Source organism: Fukomys damarensis, unplaced genomic scaffold (genome assembly GCF_012274545.1).
Source record: "Fukomys damarensis isolate Sample0158 unplaced genomic scaffold, DMR_v1.0_HiC HiC_scaffold_37, whole genome shotgun sequence".
In the NCBI taxonomy this organism is placed as follows: Eukaryota; Metazoa; Chordata; class Mammalia; order Rodentia; family Bathyergidae; genus Fukomys; species Fukomys damarensis.
This window is the reverse complement of record NW_022900949.1, coordinates 21,234,798-21,260,720: the sequence shown is the minus strand read 5'-3', so window position 1 is coordinate 21,260,720 and position 25,923 is coordinate 21,234,798. Positions and strand designations below refer to the sequence as shown.

At 45.0% G+C, this 25,923-nt stretch overlaps 1 protein-coding gene across 5 annotated transcripts in view; it reads right to left on the bottom strand.

Moving 5' to 3' along the window:
- Positions 1-25,923, bottom strand: part of Pip4k2a (phosphatidylinositol-5-phosphate 4-kinase type 2 alpha) — a 70,926-nt gene that overhangs the window by 30,425 nt on the left and 14,578 nt on the right. For 3 of the 5 annotated variants that reach the window (XM_019206861.2, XM_019206859.2, XM_019206860.2), the window contains exons 3-4: positions 18,529-18,681; positions 3,218-3,364 (exon numbers count right to left, since the gene is read on the bottom strand). In XM_019206861.2, coding sequence (XP_019062406.1) covers positions 3,218-3,364; positions 18,529-18,681 — 300 coding nt within the window. The remainder of the gene's footprint in view (positions 1-3,217; positions 3,365-18,528; positions 18,682-25,923) is intronic. The other 2 variants (XM_019206862.2, XM_019206863.2) reach the window with 1 other exon arrangement.

Here is a 25,923-nt window from a genome sequence, read left to right as displayed (position 1 = left end):
GCTGTGGGTTTGTGTGCATTTCCCTCCTGCAATGTAATTCTCCTTACTCCCGATTCTCAGGAAAGCCTCAATTCTATGTGAGTGCAGATCACAGGCTTAGGGAAGAAAAGACTCATCCAAGTTCAAATTAACGCAAAGAAAAAAATTAAGAATAGAAAAGGAAAAACTGCAGTAAGAGTTGGAGCTGTGAAATGATGCCCCACGGTCAGGTCCTACCACAGGAGGACGCACTGGCGGGAACAGAGTTTATCCAACGCACAAGCCGAAGAGGGAGAGGAAATCATGAAACGCAAAGCAAATTAAAAGCACGCCCAATTTACACCCAGATATGCTTACAAGTGTGTACTTTAAGAGGCACGGTCTTGGGCATTTCGAAGGAGGAAACAAACAGCATGGACACTCGCCATGGGCACTGGCACACGGGGTGGGGGACAGGGTGACGGCCAGGTCCCGGTGCTGTGTCCTCGGCTGCAAGTGACATGCTCTGCTCTCATTTAATCCACCACTGAGCCCTGCAAACTTGGGTGAAATCAGCCCTGTCTTAACAGAGGAAGAAACAGGCTCGTAAAGGTTCTGCCTCTCACAGCGAACAGGTCAGCAAACCCGCTTCAGTGGGCACACCGGCTTTCTGACAATCAGCACTGCAAAGCTTCCTGAAAGAATGGAGCTGACCACAGCGGCAAGGACACTGGGATCCCCATCCCCACGAAGTGAGGACAGCAGAAAGGCTGCAGGCAAGACTGAGGTTTCGAGCAGGGCGAGGCTGGGTGTGAGTCCACACTCCACACCGCTTCCCACTAGCATTTGTCAAAGCGTGGTTTGGAATCCGGGGTCTGCGGAGTCCAACTGCTTTTTTACAATAACACCGAGACATTACTTGTCTTTTCACAGTCTCGGTCTTCACACGGACCATGCCAGCAAATAACGGGGTGGTGAAGCTGCGGGCAACTAGCCCAAATCAAGCAGTGACGTGAAACGGTACTAACAGTATTTGTCTTATTAACCAAAATAAAACCCCAGTATCACTGAAGAATGCCCCCGATGAGGCAGTGAGATGAATTTCATTAGATCTTGACTGGAGCACGCACGTCTTCCTGCTCTGGGCAAGAAATGTGCGTGAAGCTTCTACTTGTAAAGGAGCGGTCTCTCAGCTGCACTTCTGAGGTGAACTGGCTACCCCGTCATGAAACTGACAATCGGTATTTGTTCAGATCTGAGAAACTGACAAATATTTGCTCAACAATGAACAAAGCGGCCAGCCTTGTGTGTGCTGTCATTTCACAGGGAACAAATGACACGATTTGTTGCCAAACCTGAAAGAGCGCTTTCAAGCGAAAAGTACAATTGTGAAGAACTGGTATCTGCCCTGAGCTTGCCGGCTTCCAATACACGAATGACTTCTCCAGTGAGACTGGTGGTGACACTAATGTGACTTGAAAGAAACAATAACAAAAACCGCAACTGTACTGGCGATGGAAACCGGGGCCTTCACACTGAGCCACATCCCCAACCTTTCTTACACTGTGAAGACAGTTCCTGCTAGGTCGCCCACGCTGGACTTGAACTTTAGACCCTACTGCTAGGACTACAGGCATGGGCCACCTGGCTTTTTGATTCTACCTAATGAAATGTGTCAATATTTGGAAGGGCTATTTAACTCAGTGAACCAATGTTTCTAACAAGTGCAGGGCTATAAAATCGTACTTTCGGGCTGGTGTACGGAGAGACCAATGGCTTTGAATAATGAGACTGTAATTGCAAGGAAATGCTACTATACCTTTGCAGTGAAAATATGCCTGACTTAGCAAAATACACCGGTATCTTGGCTCACAGACGCTTTTGTTTGCAAACAGACGCATTTGGCAAAAGTTTTGTTTTTATTTGAGAACTCTGCATCAGGGGACAAACACGAATGTGACCATCTTTTCCAGAATTGTGGATGGAATTAAGTTTGTGAACCAAGGTACCACTGTAAAGTACTTCGGGGAATTAAAACAAACAAGTAAAAAGTTCACTGATGTGATCTCAGATTCTCAATGTAACTGAGCTTTGAGAAATTATCAACTGTCCATTTCACTGAGTATCAAAGAATATCAAGGATCTGAAAGTTATTAACTCCCCTTTCCAACTACCTACACTACTTGTGTCAATTTTCTTCATTTATTTCAGTCAAATAACAATGCAATAGACAGCACAATGAGATATCTTATATTCATACATATTTGCAAAAAATGCAAAACAATGCTACCTGTTCTGCTGTTTTGCTTTTGAAAGTTACTTTTCATACACAATGAACTTTTCATTATTTCTCATATTAATTTCTCATATTATAGACATCCACAGATACAGCCTACATAATGAATGCAAAAGGGTTCAAAGACCAAAAAATCTTGAGAACCAGCTGCCAAAGACCAGAGGTGAACAAACATTTCCAGGGGTCAGAAGGAAAATATTTCAGTCTTTCTTATTCATAAGAGACTCTATGGTTACTCCGCCACTCTGCCATTAATAGTGCAAAAGCATCCACAGACAATACAGAAGCAATGGGCATTATGGTATGCCAATAAAACTTTATAAAAATGGCCCTTGAGTCGGCTTCGGCATACAGGCAGGTTATAGTAAGCCAACCTCTAACTTGGACATTCTCCCCCGAGTCAGTGATAGAAGTCAGATCATATCAGTCTGCTCTCAGAATTTCCAGGGCTCTCTCTCGCTCTCATTACTGAAGCAATTTTTCAGGGCCATTCCCTCTGCCGGGAATCTTTCCTCAGCTCTTGCCTCATCTCCTTCAAGTCTGCCCCAGTGTCTCCTCAGTACCTCACCTCTTCCTTATTTCTGTCAACAGCACTTACAACTTCCTTAGTTATACTATGACAACGACTTTTACTTATTGTCTGTCTTTCTCTACCAAAACGATCAGCCCTTTGTGAGCAGACTCAGTCTGTTTTGTTCATCACACCATCCCCTTGCTTGGCACAGTGTCTGGCAGGGGACTGGTAATGAATACATAGACAGGATGTTTCTAATACGTAAAGGTGACTTTTGGTGAAGCGGTGAGCCCCTGTTGTTTCACCTGCAGGGGCACTGCTAGTTGGCGCAAGGGTGGTACTTTTAACCTTTGAGCATCTCCCAAGCATTTTATAAGATTAATCACAACATTTATAGGTAGACGAGTAAGCTCCATTCACTTAACAAAGATTAGTAAAGTCAAGCTCACCTTTAAGTCATATTTTCTATACACAGATAGACGATGGCTGAACACATTTCTCGTAACAATCACATATATTTCAACGCCATCCACATTGAGCCGGTACATGCCCAAGAACTGGGGAAGAAGGGTAATCCCATGACATTCCACAATATACTGCAAAGGAGAGAGAGAAAAGAGAAAAAATAGCCAATCAGAACAGGCTTATTTAGATGTAAAACACAACTTTTCTGCCTCTGGTGTTTTTACAGAGATAATCCCTGTTAAAGGTCGGCTAGAGAAAGTGACCACATTTGGACTGTGCGCCCACTGGATCTGCCACCCGTGTGCACCCGGACAGGAAGTTCAATTTTACCTCCAAAGACATTTTTCTCTAACATCCTAATCTGTGAAGTCAGAATGCGGGTATATGACAGTGCAAGGCAGGAGAAGCCCAAGCCACGGGCCCTGTCTGAGCTCCCTTTTAAGTGAACTACGCACTATCTAGGACCTCCATCTTCTACAGCCAAAGCCCTGGTGATGACTTTACGTGGCTGAGACAAGTGAGTTGGCCACTGAAGTCAGCTTCTTTAATGGTGTCAAAGTCAAGATTAAACAGGAAAGCGCAGAGTCCAGCGTTAGACGCCTCGGTTTTCTATTTCTCAGACTTTGCTGTCGAGAGCTGAGCAGCCCACAGGAGCGAAAGTGCAAAGGGAGTGCAAAGGAAGCCCTGGTCCGGAGGGCACTGGAATTCTCTGGCCTGCGCTGGTTTCCAGAGTCCATGGGACAAATCCCAGGCTGACACCAATGCCAGTGATGGTTGCAGAAACACAACGCACCTCGGGGAGTCCGTAATGAGCACAGGCCAAAGCCACAAGATGGAGCCGCTTCTCCTTGACGAGATCCCAGAGGAAAGGGAGGTTTTCCTATCTCTGAAATGGGGGAAAAGAGGCTGCTAACTGCCTTTTCATGTCATGACACGTGTCCAGTTTCCAGACTGATGCACAGCACGAATGCTATCATTCCAATTCAGCACACGCCGTACACACTGTGCATATTTACAGAGCCGTCTGCAAAGATGCTCACTCTGTGGGCAACGGTCATGTTTTGGGTAGTTCTGATTCTTTGAAGTTTTACATAGACTGCTTTTTTTCTTTTTTAAAACAATGCTCACTCAAAAAAAAATTAGAATGTCTTGTTAAGCTTTTCTGTGGTAAACACTATTAATACTCACCTGGCAATGTTTAATCATCTTAAGAATAAACCCTTATTTTTCTTCCTAATCGTTAAAGAAAAAAAAAAAAACTCAGAGTTTGATGAATTTGATTTTTGCCACCCAGAATTTAGACAAATTTTGAAGATGCTTCCACCCCCTGCTTTCTGACCAACAATAACTGAACTGTATATTTTAACTCAATGTATCTTCTCACTAGACTTGAAATCAGATGACTGGAACATTTTCTATTCTTCTCCTTTCAAAACATAATAAATTGCCTTGCATTTTGCTAATGCACAACAGGTGGTAAATAGTCCGTGGCCGAGAAGAAAATATCTCACATGCAATCTATGAAACAGAAAGGTGGTTTCCGGAAAGAAGTGGCTGGCTGGCTGGCCCTCGCCAGACCGCAGGCCCCTGTGCCACGTACTGGGGTGGGAAGGAGGCAGCCTGTGAGCCCGAAAGGTGTGTGCATGCCTCCCAGGGCCACCACTGGCCGGCTGTGGGTTCTTGGGTGAGTTACTAAATCACTCTGGCATTTTGGTTTCATGTGCTAAAGCATGAACACCAACATCTCTACCTCAAGGGTGGTTTTGAGGACGACAGCAAATAGTATGTCAAAATACCAGACGCCAGAGTGTACCAACTACACTCTCATCTTCCAACCACGGATGCTGCGGCTACTAGTGTTCATGCAAAATCCTACTAAGAAATCATGATGTTACATCTGTTCAGTTTGTGATGCAAACCCGCTCACTGCTATGTTCTGCGTCTGCTCAGAGGGAGATGTGCAGGTATCCCCTGTGTGTGGCAGGTATCTGAGGCCCACAGAGCACGCCCCCTGCCCTGGGTAATGGCTACCTGGGCCCTCTTGTGCTGTTCCACTCTTGAGTAATTTCTGCCACTAGCAAATGTCTCTCTGCACAGCCACAGACAGCCTGGCCCACCGAGGAGAACACTAATCACTCATGACCATGTAGACAAATATGTTAAAAAAATCTTCTTGAAGATTTAGGAAATCATCCCCAAGCTTTTTCCTCCCCCGTCTTTTATTTTTAAAGGGAAAACACTTGTTAGATTACATTCTACAACATCTCTCCCTTTAAAATTAAATAAATCACAATACCAAACAGCAACAAAGCCAGAGCACACTGGATCCCCATCAGCAAGCATCGCCACGCTCTCATTCTTAAAGGTCTGGTGAACCTCTGGCTTGGATGAAAGCCTTGAAAAATACAGATGATGCAAACTGCAAGCCTGGTTGTATAAATAGGTACAAAACTGCAAGTAAAATAAAGCAAGCCTACTAGATCCCAGCACTGCCAAGCTACAGTGGGACCAAAGGTTTAGAAGCATTCATGGGTCAAAATTTTACAGATGAGAAAATGCTACCCATTAACTCAATTTCTGGGTGGGGCCCTGGGGGAAGGATGCGCTTTGGCTTTTCAGAGGAACACTGGGCTGGGGCCGAGGCCAGGGCCACTGTGCTCCACACAATGCGGCCAATCCTCAGAGTCCTCACCAGATGGGGCAGGAACAGCTGTCCACGCACTCAGCACCAGCAGCACCACCACTGGAGCCGCCCACATACAGAACAGTGCGAGGTGCTTTCCAAACCAGAGAGGACTCAGCTCGGCAGCACTGGCTCCTGGTCAGGGTCTGCTCGCTGGCTGTGTGATCTTGGTGAGTTTACTGAACCCCCGACTCCCAGTCTGCATTTGGAAATAAGGGTAATGGCAGTACTTAATCCACAGGGTTTGGGTGCTGATTAAATTAATTACAAGTTCTTAAAACAGAACCTGCATCATAAAAAAAATCCCAAAGTTATGTGTAATTTGACCCTTCCCCACTTTCCTGAACCCTTCAAATGCGCTCACACCCACCATATTCATTCACAGGCTCACTTTAAAAATGCTTGCTAATGTTAATTATACTCCAAGCACTGTCACTGGTGCCAACGACAGGGCAGGGAACATGGCCCTGGCCCTTGTCCCTGTGCAGTGGGGAAAGTGGAACTCGGGGAGAGGCCAGCCTGAGCTTCCTGCTGCCAAATCTCTCTGGCAGACGCACCGGGCTCCCACCACCAACCCGCGCTCTGGCAGGAGGGCAGAAGGGGGCCCCCTTCCAAGATCAGTCTCCCCATTTATCTCTGTTGGGTTCTCAGGCTTCACCCCCAATTCAGGATCTTCAACCTCGCCCTCCACAGGCAGCTTCTTGGCAGCGTTTAAATGAGCAAGAGATTCGCTCAAAAACAAAAAAAAAGCAAACACTCCTGCAGTGTGGACACCAATCAGAACGATCTCCCGGTGCTGACTGGGTCTGGCCAAAATGCACACTGTGAGGGCAGCTGGGGACATCTACAGATGCCACTCAGTAGGTGTTTGGTGGTACGAAGGGTCCGGCTGTCAGTGCAGTAAGATGTATGCTTCTGAGAAGCACATGAACATATTTAGACAGGAAGTGGTATACTTAGCATTTACTTTAAAATAATTCACCAAAAACCCAAAATGATGCAAACCCGGTAAAACGTTAATAACTGTTAAGTGATTTTTCTACCAACATTCTCGAGGTTTGAAAATTTTTATAATAAAAAGTAAAAGTAATTAAAATCCTTTATTTGAGCCTACACCTTTCTTCAAGTGTAGTCTCTCTCCCATCTAATTTTTGAAAGCTCTCTCTCCACCTACTTTTGGTTTTTCTTTACATCCCTCCATTCTGGAACTCACTGCACTCTGAATTCTGTCATCTTAGTCATCAAGATCGAGGACCCTCAAGAGGATAAATGTGATGGACGCTTCTCAGTCTTTCTCTGAGGACGGAACTGCCCCTCGTTCAGGGTCTTTACACGATGCTCTCCTGGTTTTCCTCCTTCCGTCCTGTCAGTCCTCTTTCCAGCGATGGCCAATTCTCTCTCGTCTATGTGCCCATTAAATGTGGGAATCCCTTGGGCCTCCATTCCTCACGTATGCAGGCACTGCGGGCTCTTTTGTCCTCTTCTATCAGTAACCCCCAAACTTAACCATGTTCAGTCCACGACCTTTCTTTTGGGTTTCACACCCACAAAGGATTCAATTAGTCTAACAGGGCCCTTGTCTAACATAAGCTCCATTAAGAAACAACACTGAGATTCCCCCTCACCCCAGAAAGGATGGCTGCTATCAAGAAATCAATCAATAACAAATGTCGGCAGGGCTGTGGGGAGAGTAGAACCCTTCTCCATTGTTGGTGGGAGTGCAGACTGGGGCAACCACTGTGGAAATCAATATGGAGATACCTCAAAGAGCTGGGACTAGAGGTTCCATTTGACCCAGCCATCCCTCTGCTGGGTATCTTTCCAAAAGAATTAAAGAATCGTATCACAGTAATATATGTGCACCTGTGTTTATAGCGGCACAGTATATAACACCTAAAACGTGGAAACAGCCCATTTGCCCATCAGGTGGAAACTGGATGAAGATGTGGTTTTTCTATAGAATGGAATATCACTCAGCCATAAAGAATGAGAAATTAGATTCATTCATAGAAAAATGGATACATATAGAGGACATACTCCTAAGAGAAATAAATAAGTCACACATGTGTAAATACCTAATAGTTTCTCTGGTGTGAAAAGCTACAATAGTACATAAAATCCTAATGAGATAATTGACAATGTGAAATAGGAAGAAAAGAGCCAAAGGTGTATGGTAAGTGGGAAGGGTAGTGGAAGGTAATAGGGAAAAGAAAAAAAATAGGAGAAAATGAAAAAATGGAAATAAAGTGTTTGTAAATGGGGAGGGGAGGTGGGGGTGAAGGGAGGGCAGGGACAAGGGGAAAAATGAGAACCAAGACCTGTCATGTAAAGGTACAAGATCCCAGTGATGAATGTAACTGTACTGTATACCTAAAATGTACCAATAAACTCAATGAGGAAACACACACACACACACACAAAGTGGTCCAGTAAAAAACTGAAATCAAGTTAAAAAAGAAAAAGATAGAACTCTATTTTCAGCATAAGATGTCCAGCCCTTTGTAGGACCCAGTATGCAAAAGGCACTTAATAAATGATCGTTGAATAAAGAAATGAATGGGACAAATTTCAAAGGTAGTCCAAGGTATTTCTTACAGAAGCATATTCTCTGCTATGTTCATAATTAATACATGACTCTTACCTCTGGGTGTTGTCAATATGAAAATTCTGGGGGTTTCAGGAAAAAAATCCATTGTGATTTATGATGAAGAGGATTAGTATTTTCATAATAATCATGACGAAGAATATCACATGAGGAGAAAAGCAGGAAACAAGGCATGTGAGCCTCAAACGGCGAAGAGGTGTCACAAAATAACTGAGGATGTTAACCTATGAAAAACTGCAGGTTAGCGTGGGGTGAACGTGGGCACACTGCTCCGCCTGACGAATGTGACTCTGGGAAGGAGGCAGAAGGCTCCCGACGCTAGCAAAAATACCCACTTGCTGCTAAGTGGGAGGATAGCATCACATGCGCTAAGTTTACAACGCACACTTAAAATTCTTCCCGCGTCCGACCCCAGGTGGACGTGAACTTCTAGAGCTGACACACGACACAGTCACTTGAGACTACAGGAGGCTCTCCACCTCCTCCCTCCCTCCCTCCCTCGCTGCCTGTTCTCAGCCCTGAAGAAAAGGCGCATTTTAGGTAATACTGCTGAGAGGCGACTCAAGCAGGAATAAGACCCACAGTGTGAGCAAGACCCGGGAGCACCACAGGGGCTCCGAAAATGCTCTCTGCAAGAGGTGGCTTATTTTTAGACACACGATGGGAACTCCTAGTTTCAAGGACTCTCCATAAGATACTTTCCGAAAATGAACAGTGCAGTGCTGCATGTGTGCATCTGCTTACACAATGGGGTCACACTGCTGTAAATACAAAAGAAAGCTTAAAAATTAGCTCTACCTTTTGTTGCTTTTAGGATCACAACTCTTGAGAACCTTACCTTGTGAGAATTTAAGCATCATAGAAACAATTAATAACTTGTCAATGCTTCAACAATAGTAAGAGCAATGTCTTGCTTTTTCTTTAATAACCCATTACTTGGCGCTCTTCAAAGTATCTTCAGCATTTATCTACTTCTAACACTGCTCACTCAATCACAATTTAAGGAATCTTTGCTTTTCCATTCTACGTGCTTAATTTACAGACTGTAATGAAAAAGTAACCACTGAATCCTTAGGGCTCCTCCTTAAGAAAGCTGGAATATAGGCCCTGGCTTTGCTCCCAGCACTGCCCCCCCATCGCAGATATTTCTTCCACTGACCACTATTTTGCTCCACTACCAGGCAAACATTGTGCCCTGGCCACAGGACATAATCAACACTGGTGTCCCATGCCTGCCAAGTCAGCCGGGGCTCTCACAAAGCCTGTCAGATGCCGTCCCTGAGGGATTGAGTCGGCTAACTCCTGTCCGCAGCACTGAGTCCCTACAGCAGAGCGGGCTGCAGACGGACAAGGGCTTAGCAGCAAGGTCGGCCCTCGTGGCTCAGACACGAAGAGCACTGTCAGAGGAGACACCGGGAGCGCCTCTCCCCGCGACTCCTACTACCTGGCACCTTCATCTGAAGCGCTCCACTCCGGCACAGCGCTGCATGGTATTTCTACCTTCCTGGCCGGCTGCAAACTTGTCCTGCAATCCAGCTCTTTGGCACCTGTAACAATGGCTTTCAGAGGCTGCTGGCAATGACACCGAGCTCTCGTATGAATAGGTACTAAGTCCTGACTCCACCTCAAAGAGTAAATGCAGCTAAACAAGTCACAAGCATTCCTGGGGTCAGCTTGCATTTTCAGTGTTCTACTCACTGCATTAACCGTGTCTGCATTTTTAAAACCTGTTTTTATTACACACCGTTCACCCAGGCATTGCCATGCTGGGACCTCATGGAATCCCCGTATTATGTCATGGAGTGGCTTCTGTTTTATTTTACAGGGTGTTCTCAGAAACTTCTGCATTTGCTGGTAATGTTTGGACCGTGATTGACATTTGCAACATGAAGTGTTACCGTTTAATTTAAAAAAAAATCTACTTATAAATCAGGTCCTGCTGTTATCAATAAAGACAAATTTTCTGTCTGTCTTCCTTCCCTTAGAACTTTTTCTGGTAAAACTGTAGGCCTGTTAGAACAGTGATGCACTGATAAATTGACATCACGGAAGTAAGCTTTCAAAAACAATATAAAATGTAACAGCCACAAGATCTCAGCTCCCGGCAACTGCAGGCAGTCACAGAGAGTAACAGGCATTATAGCTCCCGACCTGCGGCTCCTCTCATGCAGAATGAAACGCCACGAAGAGTCACAGCTGACTGCAGGCTTCGGCAGAGGGTACTAAGCGACATGCCACAGCAGATAAATATTTATACCTCTGTGTGACAGTGTGAGCCTGGGCGCTGGCTGTCGGAAATTGCTGCTATTATCACGTTTCACTCATTTTTGTAAAGGTACTTGAAGTGATAATTTAACATAGCATCAAATTAATCCTCTAATGGAAAGCCCTATATCATTTAATGTTTTTGAAAGGTTAGATTATCTGTGGTTCTTACCGTGCCTCTGGCTATTTTACAGATAACCAGAGGGAGAGAGGAAGAAGACGAGGAGGAGGAGGAGGAGGAGGCAGCGGAGGCAGTAGAGGGAGAAAGACAGGAAGTGGGTGGGGGAAAAGAAGGAGAAGCAAAGTGGGAAGGGAGGAGGAGAAAGAGGGAAGAGGGAAGAGGGAGACGAACAGGGACAGAGGAGGGAGAAAGAAAAAAGAGAGGGAGAGACAGACAGACACACAGGAGGGAGGGAGGGAGGGAGCCAGTTTCAGAACGTCTCAATAAATAAAAGCCTGAACTTGTTTTTTAATTCATGCCTTGGTTTGTTTGGGAATAATCTATAAATGTCAGTTACTATACAGTAATTTATTCTGGTTTAAAATAATTTTGAAGCCAAAAGAGAAGTCATAAGGATGACTACATTCAAGTAAATAAAAACAAAACTAGAGTGCTTTTCTTAAGCTTTAGAAAATCAGGCTTAAAATGAACAAGCAGTCCCTGCAGTGTTCACAGCAATTCTCAGATAACACGAGTCTGTGCAAATGCAAATGCTGAAGCTCCGGATTCTGTTTGTTACAGGGACAAAAAGATCCACAAATATCATTCGAAATGGAGTCACTCTGTAAGACGCAAGGCAAGCATCTGATGGTTAAGCACAGACAGGGTTTGCTACAATAGAGAAGCAGATCGGCTGCTCAGGCACCGCCCCTGGTGGGGACAGCCCCAGGGATGCAGGAAGCCAGGGGGGCTGAGACACAGCAGGGGCCTGGCCCTGAGTGGCCAGCCCAGGGCTTGGGGAGCCCTGCAGGGAGAGCTTGGTGAGGCAGGAGGATCCTGCGGCTGCCACCCTCACAGATGAAGGGAGCTAAAGGTCAGGTCACTTTCTCCTGCTGAGACAAAACTTTCCAGGAAACAACGCCAGCCTTACTCAAGGCTCTGGTCTTCAGAGTCCGAGGGTAAGAAATGAGCTCAGCGAGGCCATCAAACACATGGGAAGGCAGGTGTGGTCCCCAGGAGCACTGGTGCTGGGCCAGCTGCCCCCTGAGGGACTGCAGTGGCAGGGGCTCCGCTGCAGCCACTCCTGGCCTGGCAACTCTGCTCCAACATGGGCCGCCGGCTCAGAGTGCCCCTGTCCCCCAGCAGCCTGACAGAGGCTGCGGACAGCCGGCCTGACTTCTCTGCCGAGCACAGGCTGACACCCGGTCCCTAAGTCAAGCGGGTCTGGAAGTCATGGCCCTGAGACAGCCAGGGCAGGAACCCCGGGTGGCAGAGGTCCGGACTGTCTGGGACATGCAGAACCAACGGACGCAGATTCAGCGATGAGCACACCACACTACCAGGAACGGACGAACTGGGAGATTCTGAAAAATCTTCCAGAAAACTAGAATGAAAAAGATAATTGTTGAAACTAAAGACAAAAAAATCACTGGACAGGTGAGGTGACAGATTAGAACAGAAGAAGACATACTGAGGACTGGATGATACGGCTGAGGAACTTGCCCAGCACAGGGCAGAGAGATTTGGAGACAGAAAACAGGAATACACTGAAGACAGGGAGGCCAGAGCGGGGAAGCCGCGAGGAGGCTGCAGAAAGGCTTCTGGGGTGCGTCCCCCGCAACATCAGGGGAGCGCACAATGGGGGACCAGAGTTGCACACGTGCGTGGTCAAGCCGCCGGGCACGCTCGGGCACAGACAGCCCTGACACGGCAAACCTCCCTGGGGCTTCTGAGAAATAAGCAGGACACCTGCTGCACCTGGTGGCAGTGGCACGGGGTACGGTGTGGGTGGGGTGCACTCACGCTTGCCAGTCCTGCAGCGTTTACAGGCCACTCTTTCAGTAAATGACAAGAAGGCTGAGGCCGGGTGCAGTGCCATGTGCCTGTACTCCAGGGAGCTGGGGCAGGAGGCAGCCAGCCTGGCCCATACGGCAAGACTCTCTCAAAAACAAAACCAAGAGCAGTCAGAAAGGTGCTCAGAACGGTCTGATCTAAAACAGGTGATTCTCTGTCACGCGCAAGCCTGTTGGCACTGCCCAGGAGCCTCTCAGGCTCACCTGAGTCCACCCCACGCGTGCACAGGGTTCTCGGGGGGAAGCTGGAGGGGTGCGGGCGGCACACAGCACTTTCCACAGCACCACACTCACCCCTTTCTCTGGTGATACTGGGGACTGAACTGGGGCCTTCACACTGAGCTGTACCCCAGTCCTTCCTTCATTTTTTATTTTGAGACAGAGCCTTACTAAGTCTGTGAGTGGTCCAGGCTGGGCTCCAACTTTCAGTCCTCCTGCCTCGGCCTCCTAGAGTGCTGGGATACAGCTGTGTGCCACCACACCTACCTAGGTGTCTCCTCCCAACAAGCGACACCAGTGTCATCGTCTTCAGGGGAGGATGAGCACACGCACTCTAAGGAAGGGCCAAAAATGTCAAGGGCTCGCCCCAGAACCCTGCAGTTGGATGTGCTATCCGATAAAGTTCAGATTTGGGGGCATAACTTCTGGATTCAGCTAACGTTATTATTTCTTATACACCAAGAACAAGAAAAGATGTTAGGTCTCTACTAATTTTTATAAATTTATCATCCAGTTACTTGAAATAAAAAACAAAATAATTCAAACCCTGTATTTCAAAGGCTTAAAAAAGATATTCTTGATATTTCTGTAAGTTGTTTCTTAACCACTTACGCCGTAACTTCCCTAAAGTTATACTGCAAATTTTGCACAACTTCTTAAATTTTACTAACACTGCTTTAATTTTACACTTAATCTTAGCTGAAAGACTGTGGAACATTTGCCTTTTAATTTTAATTAAAGATCAAGCTATGTGATAACTCCATGAATTGAAGCCAATGAAAGAAATCAAACCAAACAACAAAAACAGGCAACTCAGAAATAAGATTCTTAACCATGTCCTTCTGTTTTGAATGTCTTCCGACATTGTTTAGCTAATCAGCTGATATTTATAAGACCAGAGAGTGTTGTAGCCTAACAGATGTGAAGAAACGGATGCTGGATATGCCAAAACATTGAGTTGTTTTCCTACCTATGAGAAAGAGAAAAATCAAATGAAGGAAAAGACACTTACAGATTTGTAATGCTTACTGTGAATTTTCCACTGGTCTGGTTAAGGACACCTTCCTTCCTCTGCACACAGTGGAGTCGGGTGGGGTTAGGGCACAAAAGGGTACAGCAACACACCGTGACCAGGGAAAAGTCCCTCACTCCTCCCTGGGTATCACACTCTACCAGAAACCCGGCCGCCTGGCGGACCAAGAGAGTTAATGACTGAGTACCACACTGGGATGATTCCAAAGATGGGCCATAGAGAGTTGAAGATAGTATGTATCTTATTCAATCACTTAGACAGCATGTGATACCAGATACCACTCTGAGCATGTTATCGATATGAATCCACCTAATTAGCACCACAGCTGAAAGGACTCCTACCCAAACATTACATCAAGAAGCAAATGTCCAGCGGCTAGGTAACTTGCCCAAGGCCAAGGGCAGGGCCGAGATGTGAAGACAGCTTGTTGGCTCTGAACCCCTGCTCTGAACCTACCTGCAACACCACACCGCTGGTCAGGGTAGTTTGTCAGACAACTGACCCCAGTCAGAATGTATTCAAATAGCAAGCAGTGTCTGCAGAGGTTGGCCTCGGGGTTATTTTAACCCTCCAGAATGTAGCTGTAACTGTGAATGAATGTTCATTACAACAAAAGACAACAAAGGGAAACAACAAGGGAGAAGAGGGTTATGGAGTACCTAGAGCTGTCAGAAAGTCCATCTGCTCTGCAGGAGAGCCGATCTCCTATCCACATGCAATTTGAACAGGCTTAATTACTCCTCCAGACCTGGGCAGCTCAGAAACATAGCTATTTAGAAAGTAAGAGCAACAAAAAGCAAGAAGAAATAGGAGAACTGATAATCACCACTGAAGCAAGAGACAGAAAATTTGCAAGTCCAAACACGAACCCGAAAGTAGGCTAGATCTACTTTAAATAGGAGTGAAGGCCTAATAGCTGTCCCTCAAATGCTACTCCATATCACAGAGTAAGAAAATGACAGAGCCTAGCAGGGAGGGGGATCCCAGGACAGCAGATGGAGACCTGGGTCTGGGTGTAGAGGATCACATGAGGCACAAAGGCTTCATTTTCCGTGTGCCATTCACTAACACCCTGACTGGAGGAGGGGCACAGGAAGGGCAGCCGGGAACGCTCAGCAGAGGGCAGGCTGGCAGGGACCCAGGTGGCCAGCATGCATGCATGGTCTCCTCCCTCAGCAAAACCGAGTCCCCTAAATGCAAGTCATGAGTCAGCGTGGTTCCAGCAGCCTGTGCTGATGATTTATTTTGTCCCGAGGATTCAACTGAGGACCTCTGCACTGAGCTTCAGCCCCACCCCACCTTTCTTAAATATTTTTTGGAGGCAGAGTCTGAATACATTTCCCAGGCTGAGCTTGAAGTTGGGATCCTCCTACCTCAGCCTCCCAGAGTGCTGGTATTATAGCATGCACCACTACAGCCAGGTTTACTGGTGATTATTTTTAAAAAGTTGTATGACATTCTTCTGTGTTCCACAGCTTGTTGTAAAGATGCTGCATGTAAGATTGAATGTCCTGTGTCCTCTTTGTGGGGAACTTCTTAAAGACAACTCTGTCAGATCTTGCATCAAGAACGGTTCTAGTTTTTTCTTCAGGCTTGATGCATCTTCACGCATAGCAGCTGTGCAGCTGACTTCATGTTGTCCTGTCAGGAGGCCAGGTTAAATCAGCAGGCCTCACAGCAGCAATCAAGCTAAGATTCATCACGAAGTTTTACAGTCCTGTCAGGCTCCAGTTTGTGCCTTTACACTGTCCCCACCTTTTCCATCTTCCTTTTTAAAAATTTTGTATTTATCTATTTCAAATTTCCCTGAAGGCTACTTTAAATCCTTTCTAGAACAAGGACAAGAGTAAAGACTTGGATAAATGAGTGAGCACAATACAGATGGGTAAACTGAGTTCAGGGGTTGCTCATAAGCTAGGGCAGTGGTGGCGAACCTATGGTACACGTGCCCCAGCGGGCTGTTTATAATCACTGAAAGCTTGGAAAGGTTCACCATCACTGAGCTAGGGTCTCTGTCTCCTGATTGCAATGTAGTGTCCTTTAAGTAAACTGCGTTAATTAATCATTGTGATAATCATCAACTCATTTTAAATTATAACTCTTAAAATACTGTTTCTTGGAAGAAAAGTACGATGTTGGCTAAATGGGAATTATCTGAGTACAGTATATAACAACAAAAAAAAGTTTTGTAAAAAGGAACTGTTTGGCATTTTAAAGCTCCCGCAGTGTTTTAATAGAAAATTCTGATCTCCAATGTATTGCCTGCCATGTTGGGGACAGGTCCAGTCAGGATCTTAGGTCACAGTGACTGCCCCCGAGGAAATACTTTGATCTTTGAATTCTATAAAGTCAAAGGATTATGTACTCAAAGTCGTCCAGAACGAGACACCTGAATTGCATGTCAGGTTTTACTAGAATGGGATCATAGCCATTTATCGCAGTAATACGTTCTCATGGGTCACAAGACATCGCTTTGCTCTGAAAATTCTCAAACAACTGAACGGAAGCACAAAAGGATGCATGAGTATGGCATCAGATTCCATAAGGGAAAGCATGAAAATGAAAACCAAAAAGGTGAAGAGTCAAAAGCTGTGGGCTGGGGGTTTAGCTCAGTGGTTCACAAGGACCTGAGTTCGATCCCCAGTACCAAAAAAAAAGTCAAAAGCTTTAACTCACAATTCAATTCATTCAGAAGCCAATGCCCTGCTGTCTCTGCACTCACAGGAACTGAGCACGTCAAAGCTTCCTTTGAACAGGCGATAATAGCATTTGCATGGGAAAACAAATTTCAAAAGCAGTAGATGCTAGAAAGGACTGATTAGATGTTAAATGAATATGGAACCTGACTAATACTTTTAGGGAACAAGTGAGAGACTTCGGTGCCAGCAAAATGCAACTAATTGATCATGTTTGTGAAGACAGGAAGAACAGCACCTGCTAAGAAATAATTGCTGATATTACAGCACAAAGCATAGCTGCAAGTAAGGCATTCAAACAAAAGTCTGAGCTAACAGTTCCAAAGGAGTACTGCCTTCAAAGCTGAACACTCAGGCTGATACTTAACAAATAAATGTGGCTGTTTAAAATCTGCTGGGAATCCGCTCATTAATGTGATCAAAACTTTTTATTTTGCATACTTCTGTGATAGTCGATCTTTGCTTTTAAGGGGAATCTGGAGCTTACTTAGGCAACTCTGATACGGACTGAATATCTATGTCTCTCAAATGTCATCATGTTAAAACCCTAATCGCCTTTGGGAGGTACACAGGTCCTGAGGATGGAGGCCTTGTGATGAGATTAGTGCCCTTACAGGAGGTAGTGAGAGCTTTTGCTTTCTCTCTCCCGCCGAATGAGGGCCCAGCAAGAAGGCAGCCATCTGCAAGCCTGGGAGGGAGCCGCACCAGAGCCCAGCCGTGCTGCACCTCATTCTCAAATTTTCAGCATCCAGAAACATAAGAAGTAAATTTTTGCTGTCTAAGCAACATAGTCTATGTTGTTATACAGCTCAAGCAGACTAGGACTCTAAAAGCAACAGTTCTGAGGATGATCCTGCCATGTTGCAGCAACAGTTATAAGCGTGTCCTAAGACTGCACTTTCTCTAGATGACTTACTGTTATTCTGCCTGTCACCTGACAGATGTTTTCTTGATGATAATGATGCTTCTACCTCCACCAGGTGTTTAGCTCCCGGTGTGTGACAGAAATTGTGCTGAGTGCTTGACAAACACATTCCCGTTTGATTTTCAGGTCTCCACAGCTAGGTGTTCACACCCTTGTTATATAAATGAAGGAAAGGCAGTCTTGAAGACCAGAAGTCACGTGGCTTCTAAGGGCCAGGGCTCAGATGTGAACCAAAGACTATCTGCTTCTGCACTGCGTGCTCTTCCTTTTCCACAGCGACTGAAGCCTCTTTCAGACTGGGCTGGGACCTGTGAGCGTGCGATCTGCCATGCAAACCTATGCTGGATTTATCCCGCCAGAGAGCTGCTCCAGCGGGCAGGCCACTCCACAGGAATCATGGTTAGGGATGAAAAGATACAAGAAGCAGAGCGACACACCTTCTGGAGTCAGACAGTTTTCTGGCTGAGACTGGGCTTTTCTGGGGCCAGGGGAAGCAGGGTGGGATTTGAGGGTAACCAAGCCTAAAGATTCAGAGGCCACCACCCCACTTCTGGTACAGGCAGAACCTTCAGCAAGCTGCTGGGGAGAGTGGAGATCACTGAAACCATCATGCTGAAGTGTTCTTAGGTGAAAAGAACTATTAACAATGTCCTTTGCAGCATAAGTACTGCATTTCTAAAGGCAACTCAGTATCCTGGCCACAGCCGCTTCTGAGCATGGGCTAGAGGAGAATTTTATGTCAAACTGTGTGTTCCTGCCATTTCCTAACTACGTACGCATTTAGACCGCTGGCCTTGATGACAATGAGCCATGAATGTGAACCTCAGACACGCAAATAAAGATAACGAAAAATTACCTGGTGGTACTTCTTCAGGATGTTGTGCATTTCAGCCACGTCCTCACTGGTGATGGTCTTGATGACGTACCTCTTGTCGTAGGACGTGTGGAAACGAGCCCCGCTGCGTGCCTGGGAGTCATTGGGAAGGGGTGCACTCCTGGTCAGGGAGTTCTTCCCGGGTTGGTGAAGGGAGGAGGGAAGAGAACTGATTAAAGGCATGGCTTCCCAAGTCACAGATAATCTGTTGTCACAGCAAGAACGTTTGTTTGGAATAGGCTGATAAGAAGTATTTTATATTTATCATGACTCAAAATGCAAGACTTTCAAATGAAATGAAAACAGCTCGGCTAAGCACTATGACACCGATGTTCTTAAAGTAGGTTAATGTCTAAAATTACAAGCATAGCAACTTTATTCACTTTGTTCTTTTCAGAGTTGGACAACAGTATCAAGTTTTCTTTTGAGTAAGATTAGGTTCCAGTTCTGAAAGGAAATTTTATAGACACTGAGTATGCCCTTATGTCAGGTATGGTGCCGGCATTCTGCAGTCTCTCCCCACCGTGAAAAGAGCTCCATACCATGGTCACCAGAACTGTCATCATCACTGGACAGATGAGGAGATGGGACGAAGAGAGGGTTGGTAACATGGGAAAGGTCCTAACACTATAAAGGAACAGCTGGAGTCCCAACTTGGGTGGTCTGGCCAAAACCCAAGTTCTCAACCAGTAAACTAGCAAACTATTCAACTAGTAAACTGTGCAGCCTGGGAGGAGATGGGAGCCTAGGACACAAGTGCTCCTCAGAAGACTGGTTTGGCCCATCCTCCATCCCACATAGCCATGTCTGTGCACTGCTGACCCCTGGAGGGGGGACAGGGGCTCTCTGAGTGGGGCTCTGGGCATCACTTCATTTCAGTGTCCGGCTCCTACTTTTGACACTCTCGCTAGGGACATCTGTCTATTTCTTCTCTCTTCTGATTGTGTCTCTTTTTTCTAAAAGTGGCCAGGAAACCTTCCCTGCTTGCCTCCTCCTCCTCCTCCTCCCTCTTGCTGGTCATCAGACTGGTGGGAGCAGCAAGCTCTTGGCCTCGCAGGAGTCTGGCTTTCCTGGGTGCTTGAGTAAAGAGTTCATCCCTGGCCGCATTGGACTGTGGTGGTGGTGGGGCTCAATAGCAAAGATGCTGTCCCTGAAACTTCCTCTCCAACCAGGTCACACAGAGGCTCCAGGGGACGAACACTGTCTAGTGCAGATCCCTTTGGAGAAGTGGATGGTCTTTCCACCCCACAGATTTTCAACAAAAGGGTCCTCTTCTGTCTGGATGTTCAAGTCTCCTTATCCTTAGCTGCCTCCCATGGTGAAATCCAGCAGGATTGATAGAGATTCCCATGGAGAATCAAATCACAGCAGTGCAGAACCTCACAGAGGCCCTGGGCTCAAAGAGGGAAATGGCCCACAAGCTCATCCTTGCTTCCCAGGAGGGGCACTGGAGGCAGCGGTGTGCTCCGTCCTGAGCCGGCACATCTTGGGACTGAGCGCAGGCAGGTGCCCCTGCCAAGTGCACAGTGCAGCTGCCAATGGACTCAACTGCTTTGCTTAGCTTATTAGAAAACTTGAGGTGAAAACAAACAAACAAAAATCAATGTATTCCCAGTGACTTGTAGTAACCAGCAGGCTTTGGCAGAGTTAAATTATCCTTAAGACAACCGAAATAAAAGTGACTGATTAACAAGAGTTTAATTCTCAGCTCCATTATTTTCTTAAAAAATATTCTTTATACTACTTCCCACTTAAAATAAAAAAGGAAGAAAATCAAATCAAATGTCACCTTTTGTGGGTTTTAATACTAGCAAAAAAAAAAAAAGCAATTATTATTGCTTCTTAATGGTCTCACTTTTCTCTCCCAACATTAATTTGTAAAAGGGTATTTATTTTAAGTAAAAGAAGAACTTGAAGAACGGTGAAGCTGCAAATCATCTTCAGGTGAAAACCAAAGCAAGAAGAATGAGCTTTAGGAGAGGCAGGAGGAGCCGACTGCAAAGTGTAAGGCCCACGTGCAGGACAGTGACGGTGACGATCTGCAGCCAAGGGTGGACCTGTGGCCCAGCCGGCTTCACAGACCAATTTCCTGGGCGCACCAGACAGGGAAGCACGGTTCTCTGAGGGGCGAATGGGGCCAAATGTGGGCAAGACCCGCAGTCGGGGCTTCTCAGGCTCAGCATCAGGGCCGAGGGTCTGGGGCGCTCCTGTGCCAATGTGTTCCGCCAGGCGCTCACACCACCCCGCTCCATCCTCTCCAACAATCCACCGCACTCACTGTATGGACAAAGTGTTTAACAATGCCCGCTGTGGACAAGGCAGTGGGTGGGCTTCAAAGGCGAGAAATGCATAATCGAGGAAGAAGAACTTCTGGCCTCAGGCACCGCCTCCCCGATTCCCTGCCTTCTCCTTCAGTTTCAAAGATGTTGTAAGCATTTATTATACGACCTTGCGTTGGGGCACTGGCCATGTCTTAACCCTAGCATATAAAATCTTGAAATTTTAAGCTTGATTCCTTCTCAACTGACTTTTTCAGCAATGATATAGCTAGTCTTATCCCATGCTTTCTACTTCTAGAGAGTGAAAAAAAATCATTGCAAGGCTTCTGAGTTTCAAATAGTAAAGTTAGAAACAGTTGGTCAGAATTTAGAATGTACCTTTCATACCCCAGGGAACATAATATATCAATCAAATTAATAAAAACTTTATTTAATACACAAGCACAGGATACGAAGAGCTAATACACATTTATACAAAGTGCCTGATTCTTTGATTCTAAGGCTTGGGAAAATCCAACCCAGGATGTGGGGATCATGAGTATTGGTTGTAAGTACTGTTAACTTTAGTAACTCCATATGTGTTAAGTTTCTCCAGTTTAGCAGGTGGTGTGTTTCCTTTGTGGAATTCCTGAAAGTTACAGTTTCTTGTCTCTGACCTTTAGATGTGTGGTTGTCCGGGTTACTACTACCCATGGTGGGTTGCTTTTGTTGAGCCTGTTTGCTCTTTTCCTGTGTGACCTTTCAGTTACTATGGTAACCCCATCCCATAATAGTTTGTTGTTTGTTTTTTTTTTTTTTTGCTTTAAAAGGCCGACGCTTGCCGGCAATAAACGTCGCCTTGATCAGACTCTTGTCTTGGCATCCTTCCTTTCTCTCTGCCCCATCTCCACCCTGCTGCTCTTTCAGGTTTGAGGCACTGCTGGACAGTGCTCTGCGTCGCCGGCTGGCGACAAGTGGTGCCCAATGTGGGGCCTGAAATTGAAGTGGCGATCGGTAAGCAATCCGTGAAGCCTGCTGTCAAAAAGGATTCGGCCGAGTCGAAACAAGGAGAACACTGCTGTCTGGAACACCCGGTGGGGAAAATCCTCGGAGAAGCAGGTACCAATGGGGCACATAGGATCTAAGATGAAACTCAGCATAGCAATTCAGTCTTTACTCAGTGAGAAAGGAATTAAGGCAAAGAAAAAGTCATTGTTTCAATTTCTTGATTGTGTGGATGAAACTTGTCCTTGGTTCAGTGATGTAGAGGAAATAACTGATGATGTCTGGGATAGAGTAGGAGAATTAAATGAAAAATTAAGGAGTCATAATTCTGACAGTGTACCAGCCATTACGCTTTCTTTCTGGTCTTTAATAAATGAGTGCTTACAAAAAAGGGATGTACAAGGCTTAGATAAACACCTCAAAGAGGCCAAAGAAACCTTAGAGGAATTAAGAGAAGTTAAATCACATAATTCAGAATATGAGGAGAAAGAGTCAAAATTGTATTCTGATCTAACTAAAATTCAAGAAACTCCTCAGACTCTGAGGGAGAAAATAAAGATAATAATGATTTTGTGGGAGCCTTATTAACTGCTCGTCCTCCTCCCACTGCTCCCATCGAACCTGATATAGGGAATATAAGAGAAATAAAAGACTTCAACTCAGATATGATCTCAGAGGTAGGAGAATTAAGGAAAAGAGTTCAATTAGCAGAGGAAAAACAAACGCTCCTTAGAAAATTAGAGGCAATAAAGATAGATAAAAAGGTTATATCAGACGGGGAAGAAAGACTCCATCAGTTCACTCCCCTCCAGATAGCACTGAGAGAGGCCAAAAAGGAAGGAGAGGACTTAGGCAACTTCAGCTCTTATGCTTTTCCAGTTATTGAGGAATTAGATGGCCGAGGTAACAGGGTAAGAGGGCACAAACCCATTGATTTCAAGATGGTCAAAGAATTAAAAACAGCTGCAGCTCAGGATGGGACAAATGCACCATTCACTTTGGCCATTGTTGAGTCACTACAACTGTCCTTTTTGACTCCCAATGGTTGGAAGATGGTCTATAAAGCGGCCTTAAGTGGAGGTGATTTTCTTTTATGGAAATCCAATTTTTTTGATAATTGTAAGGAAATTGCTCACCATAATGCTCACGCTAATATGGGTCAAATCAATTTTGAAATGTTAGCTGGTGAAGGGGCTTATGAGGATGTTATTCATCAAATTAATTATGATCCTCCTGTTTATGCTCAGATAGCCTTGGCAGCCCACAATGCTTGGACTGCCCTTCCCTCCAAAGGGGACCTTAGCTCTAGCCTTTCTAACATAAGGCAAGGACCTGATGAGCCATTTTCAGATTTTGTACATCGATTAGTTACTGCTGCAGGGAGAATTTTTGGTAATGTAGATAATGGCCTGCCATTCGTTCAGCAGCTAGCTTTTGAAAATGCTAATAAACATTGTCAGGCTGCCATCCGACCCTATAAAAGAAAAACAGATCTCTCAGGATACATTAGGCTATGTGCAGATATAGGACCAGGATATACTCAGGGATGGGCACAAGGGATGGCTATGGCCGCTGCCGCTCAAGGGATGAGTTTAGATACATTTTATGCCAATTCACGCAACAAGAAAGAGCTCACATGTTTTGGTTGTAAGCAGCCTGGACATCTGAAGAGAGATTGCCCTAACAAACCCAGTTCTGGGTCTCGACCATCAGCCCTATGCCCTAAGTGCCGGAAAGGGTACCATTGGGCATCAGAGTGTAGGTCAATCTTTGACAAGGAGGGAAAACTCATCAATTCTTCTCAGAAAAACAATTATAAAAGACTACCCCCTAGTGGACAAAAAAACTTCCAATGGGGCCTACCTCAGGCCCCGACAAATATGAGGACAAATGTGAAAACAGCTTATCCCAGCATTCAATTTGTCCCACAGGAGGCATCAAATCGAAATCCATTCATGACCTATTCAGAGCAACCCCAGGCAGTGCAGGATTGGACCTCCACACCTCCGCCTACACAGTATTAACCCCTCAGATGGGAACACAAGCTCTCCCCACAGGAATATTTGGACCCCTGCTGAAAGGCAGCGTTGGAATTATTCTAGGAAGGAGTAGTTGGATTTTAAAAGGGCTTCATATTCATCCAGGAGTCATAGATGCAGATTATACGGGTGAAATAAAAATATTAGCTTCATCACCTGATGGCATCACTGTTATCCCTGCTCAGGAGCGAATAGCACAAATATTGCTTTGTCCTTATATAGACAAAGGGAAGTTTTTATCTCCTCAGAATAGGCAAAATAGAGCCTTTGGGTCTTCTGATGCATTTTGGGTCACACCTATCCAACAAGATAAACCTGAATTAGCAATTTGGATTAATAATAAACCATTCAAGGGAATTTTAGATACTGGAGCTGATGTGACTGTAATAGCTCAACAACATTGGCCCAAGAATTGGCCTGTCCAAGATACAGCCACCCATCTTAGGGGAATAGGCATGACTCAAAATCCTCAAAAGAGCGCAATGTTATTAAATTGGAATGATGAAAATGGAAATCAGGGCAAAATTCAGCCATTTATTGTGCCTCACCTACCAGTAAATCTATGGGGAAGAGATATTTTACAGCAAATGGGGGCTATCATGTGTAGCCCTGATGAGTTAGTCACCAAACAAATGATAAATCAGGGGTATATTCCAGGTAAAGGATTAGGGAAATACAATCAGGGAATAGCCACACCTATGATACCCTATGCTCATCCCCAAAGAGCAGGTTTAGGATATTCTTTTTAGGGGCCATTGATTCAGCTGTACCCCACGCAGAAAAAATTGAGTGGTTGCCTGGACCTCCTGTGTGGGTGGATCAATGGCCTCTTTCCCAAGAAAAATTACAGGCTGCTCATAGCTTAGTACAGGAGCAGCTTGAGCTTGGCCATTTAGAAGTCTCATTCTCTCCTTGGAATTCCCCAATATTTGTAATTAAAAAGAAATCTGGAAAATGGAGACTTTTACAAGATCTAAGACAAGTTAATAAAAGAATGATAGTAATGGGTGCTCTTCAGCCTGGCCTTCCCTCCCCGGTAGCCATTGCCAAAGAATCCAAAATTATAGTAGTGGATCTAAAGGATTGTTTTTTCTCTATTCCCTTACATCATGAGGATAAACAGTATTTTGCTTTTAGTCTCCCAGAAATCAATCAGGCTCAGCCCATGAAAAGATATCAATGGAAAGTATTACCTCAGGGCATGGCCAATAGCCCTACCTTATGTCAATATTTCATAGCTAAAGCCCTTTCTGAGGTTCGAAAAAATTGGCCCGCAGTTCAAATCCTACATTATATGGATGATCTATTGTTAGCTTGTTTAAATGAGGATGAATTATATTCTTGTTATGCTGATCTTGTGCTGAGTCTTAAAGCCGCTAACCTTCACATAGCTCCCGATAAGGTGCAATTGAATTTTCCCTATTCTTATTTAGGATTTCAATTAAATAATAGTTATATAGCCCATAATAAGATAGTTCTAAAGACCAATCATTTAAAAACCCTTAATGATTTTCAAAAATTATTAGGAGATATTAATTGGCTACGTCCTTATTTAAAATTATCTACTCATGAATTAAAGCCATTGTTTGATATTTTAATAGGAGATCCTTCTCCAAATTCCCCTCGAGAGCTCACTATAGAAGCAAAGAAAGCCCTACAGACAGTTCAATTGGCAATAGAAAAACAACAAATTTCCTACATTGATTATTCTAAGCCTTTGTTCTTTGTGGTTTGTCCTTCCCAAGGAACACCAACGGGTGTGTTATGGCAAAATGCACCCATTTATTGGCTCCATTTATCTGCTAACCCAGGCAAGAGTATATTGCCTTACTATGAGGCAGTTGCTAAACTTTGTATGCAGGCTAGAAAGTTTTCAAAACGTACTTTTGGATTTGAACCTCATAAAAGAATAATTCCTTATGATAAAGAACAATTCAATTGGCTCTTACAGACCACAGATTTTTGGCCTTTAGCTTTTATTCAGTATTCAGGAGAGATTGACAATCATTACCCTGGTGATAAGCTTATTCAATTTGCTAAAAATCAGGCATTTATATTCCCAAAGGTTACCAGTT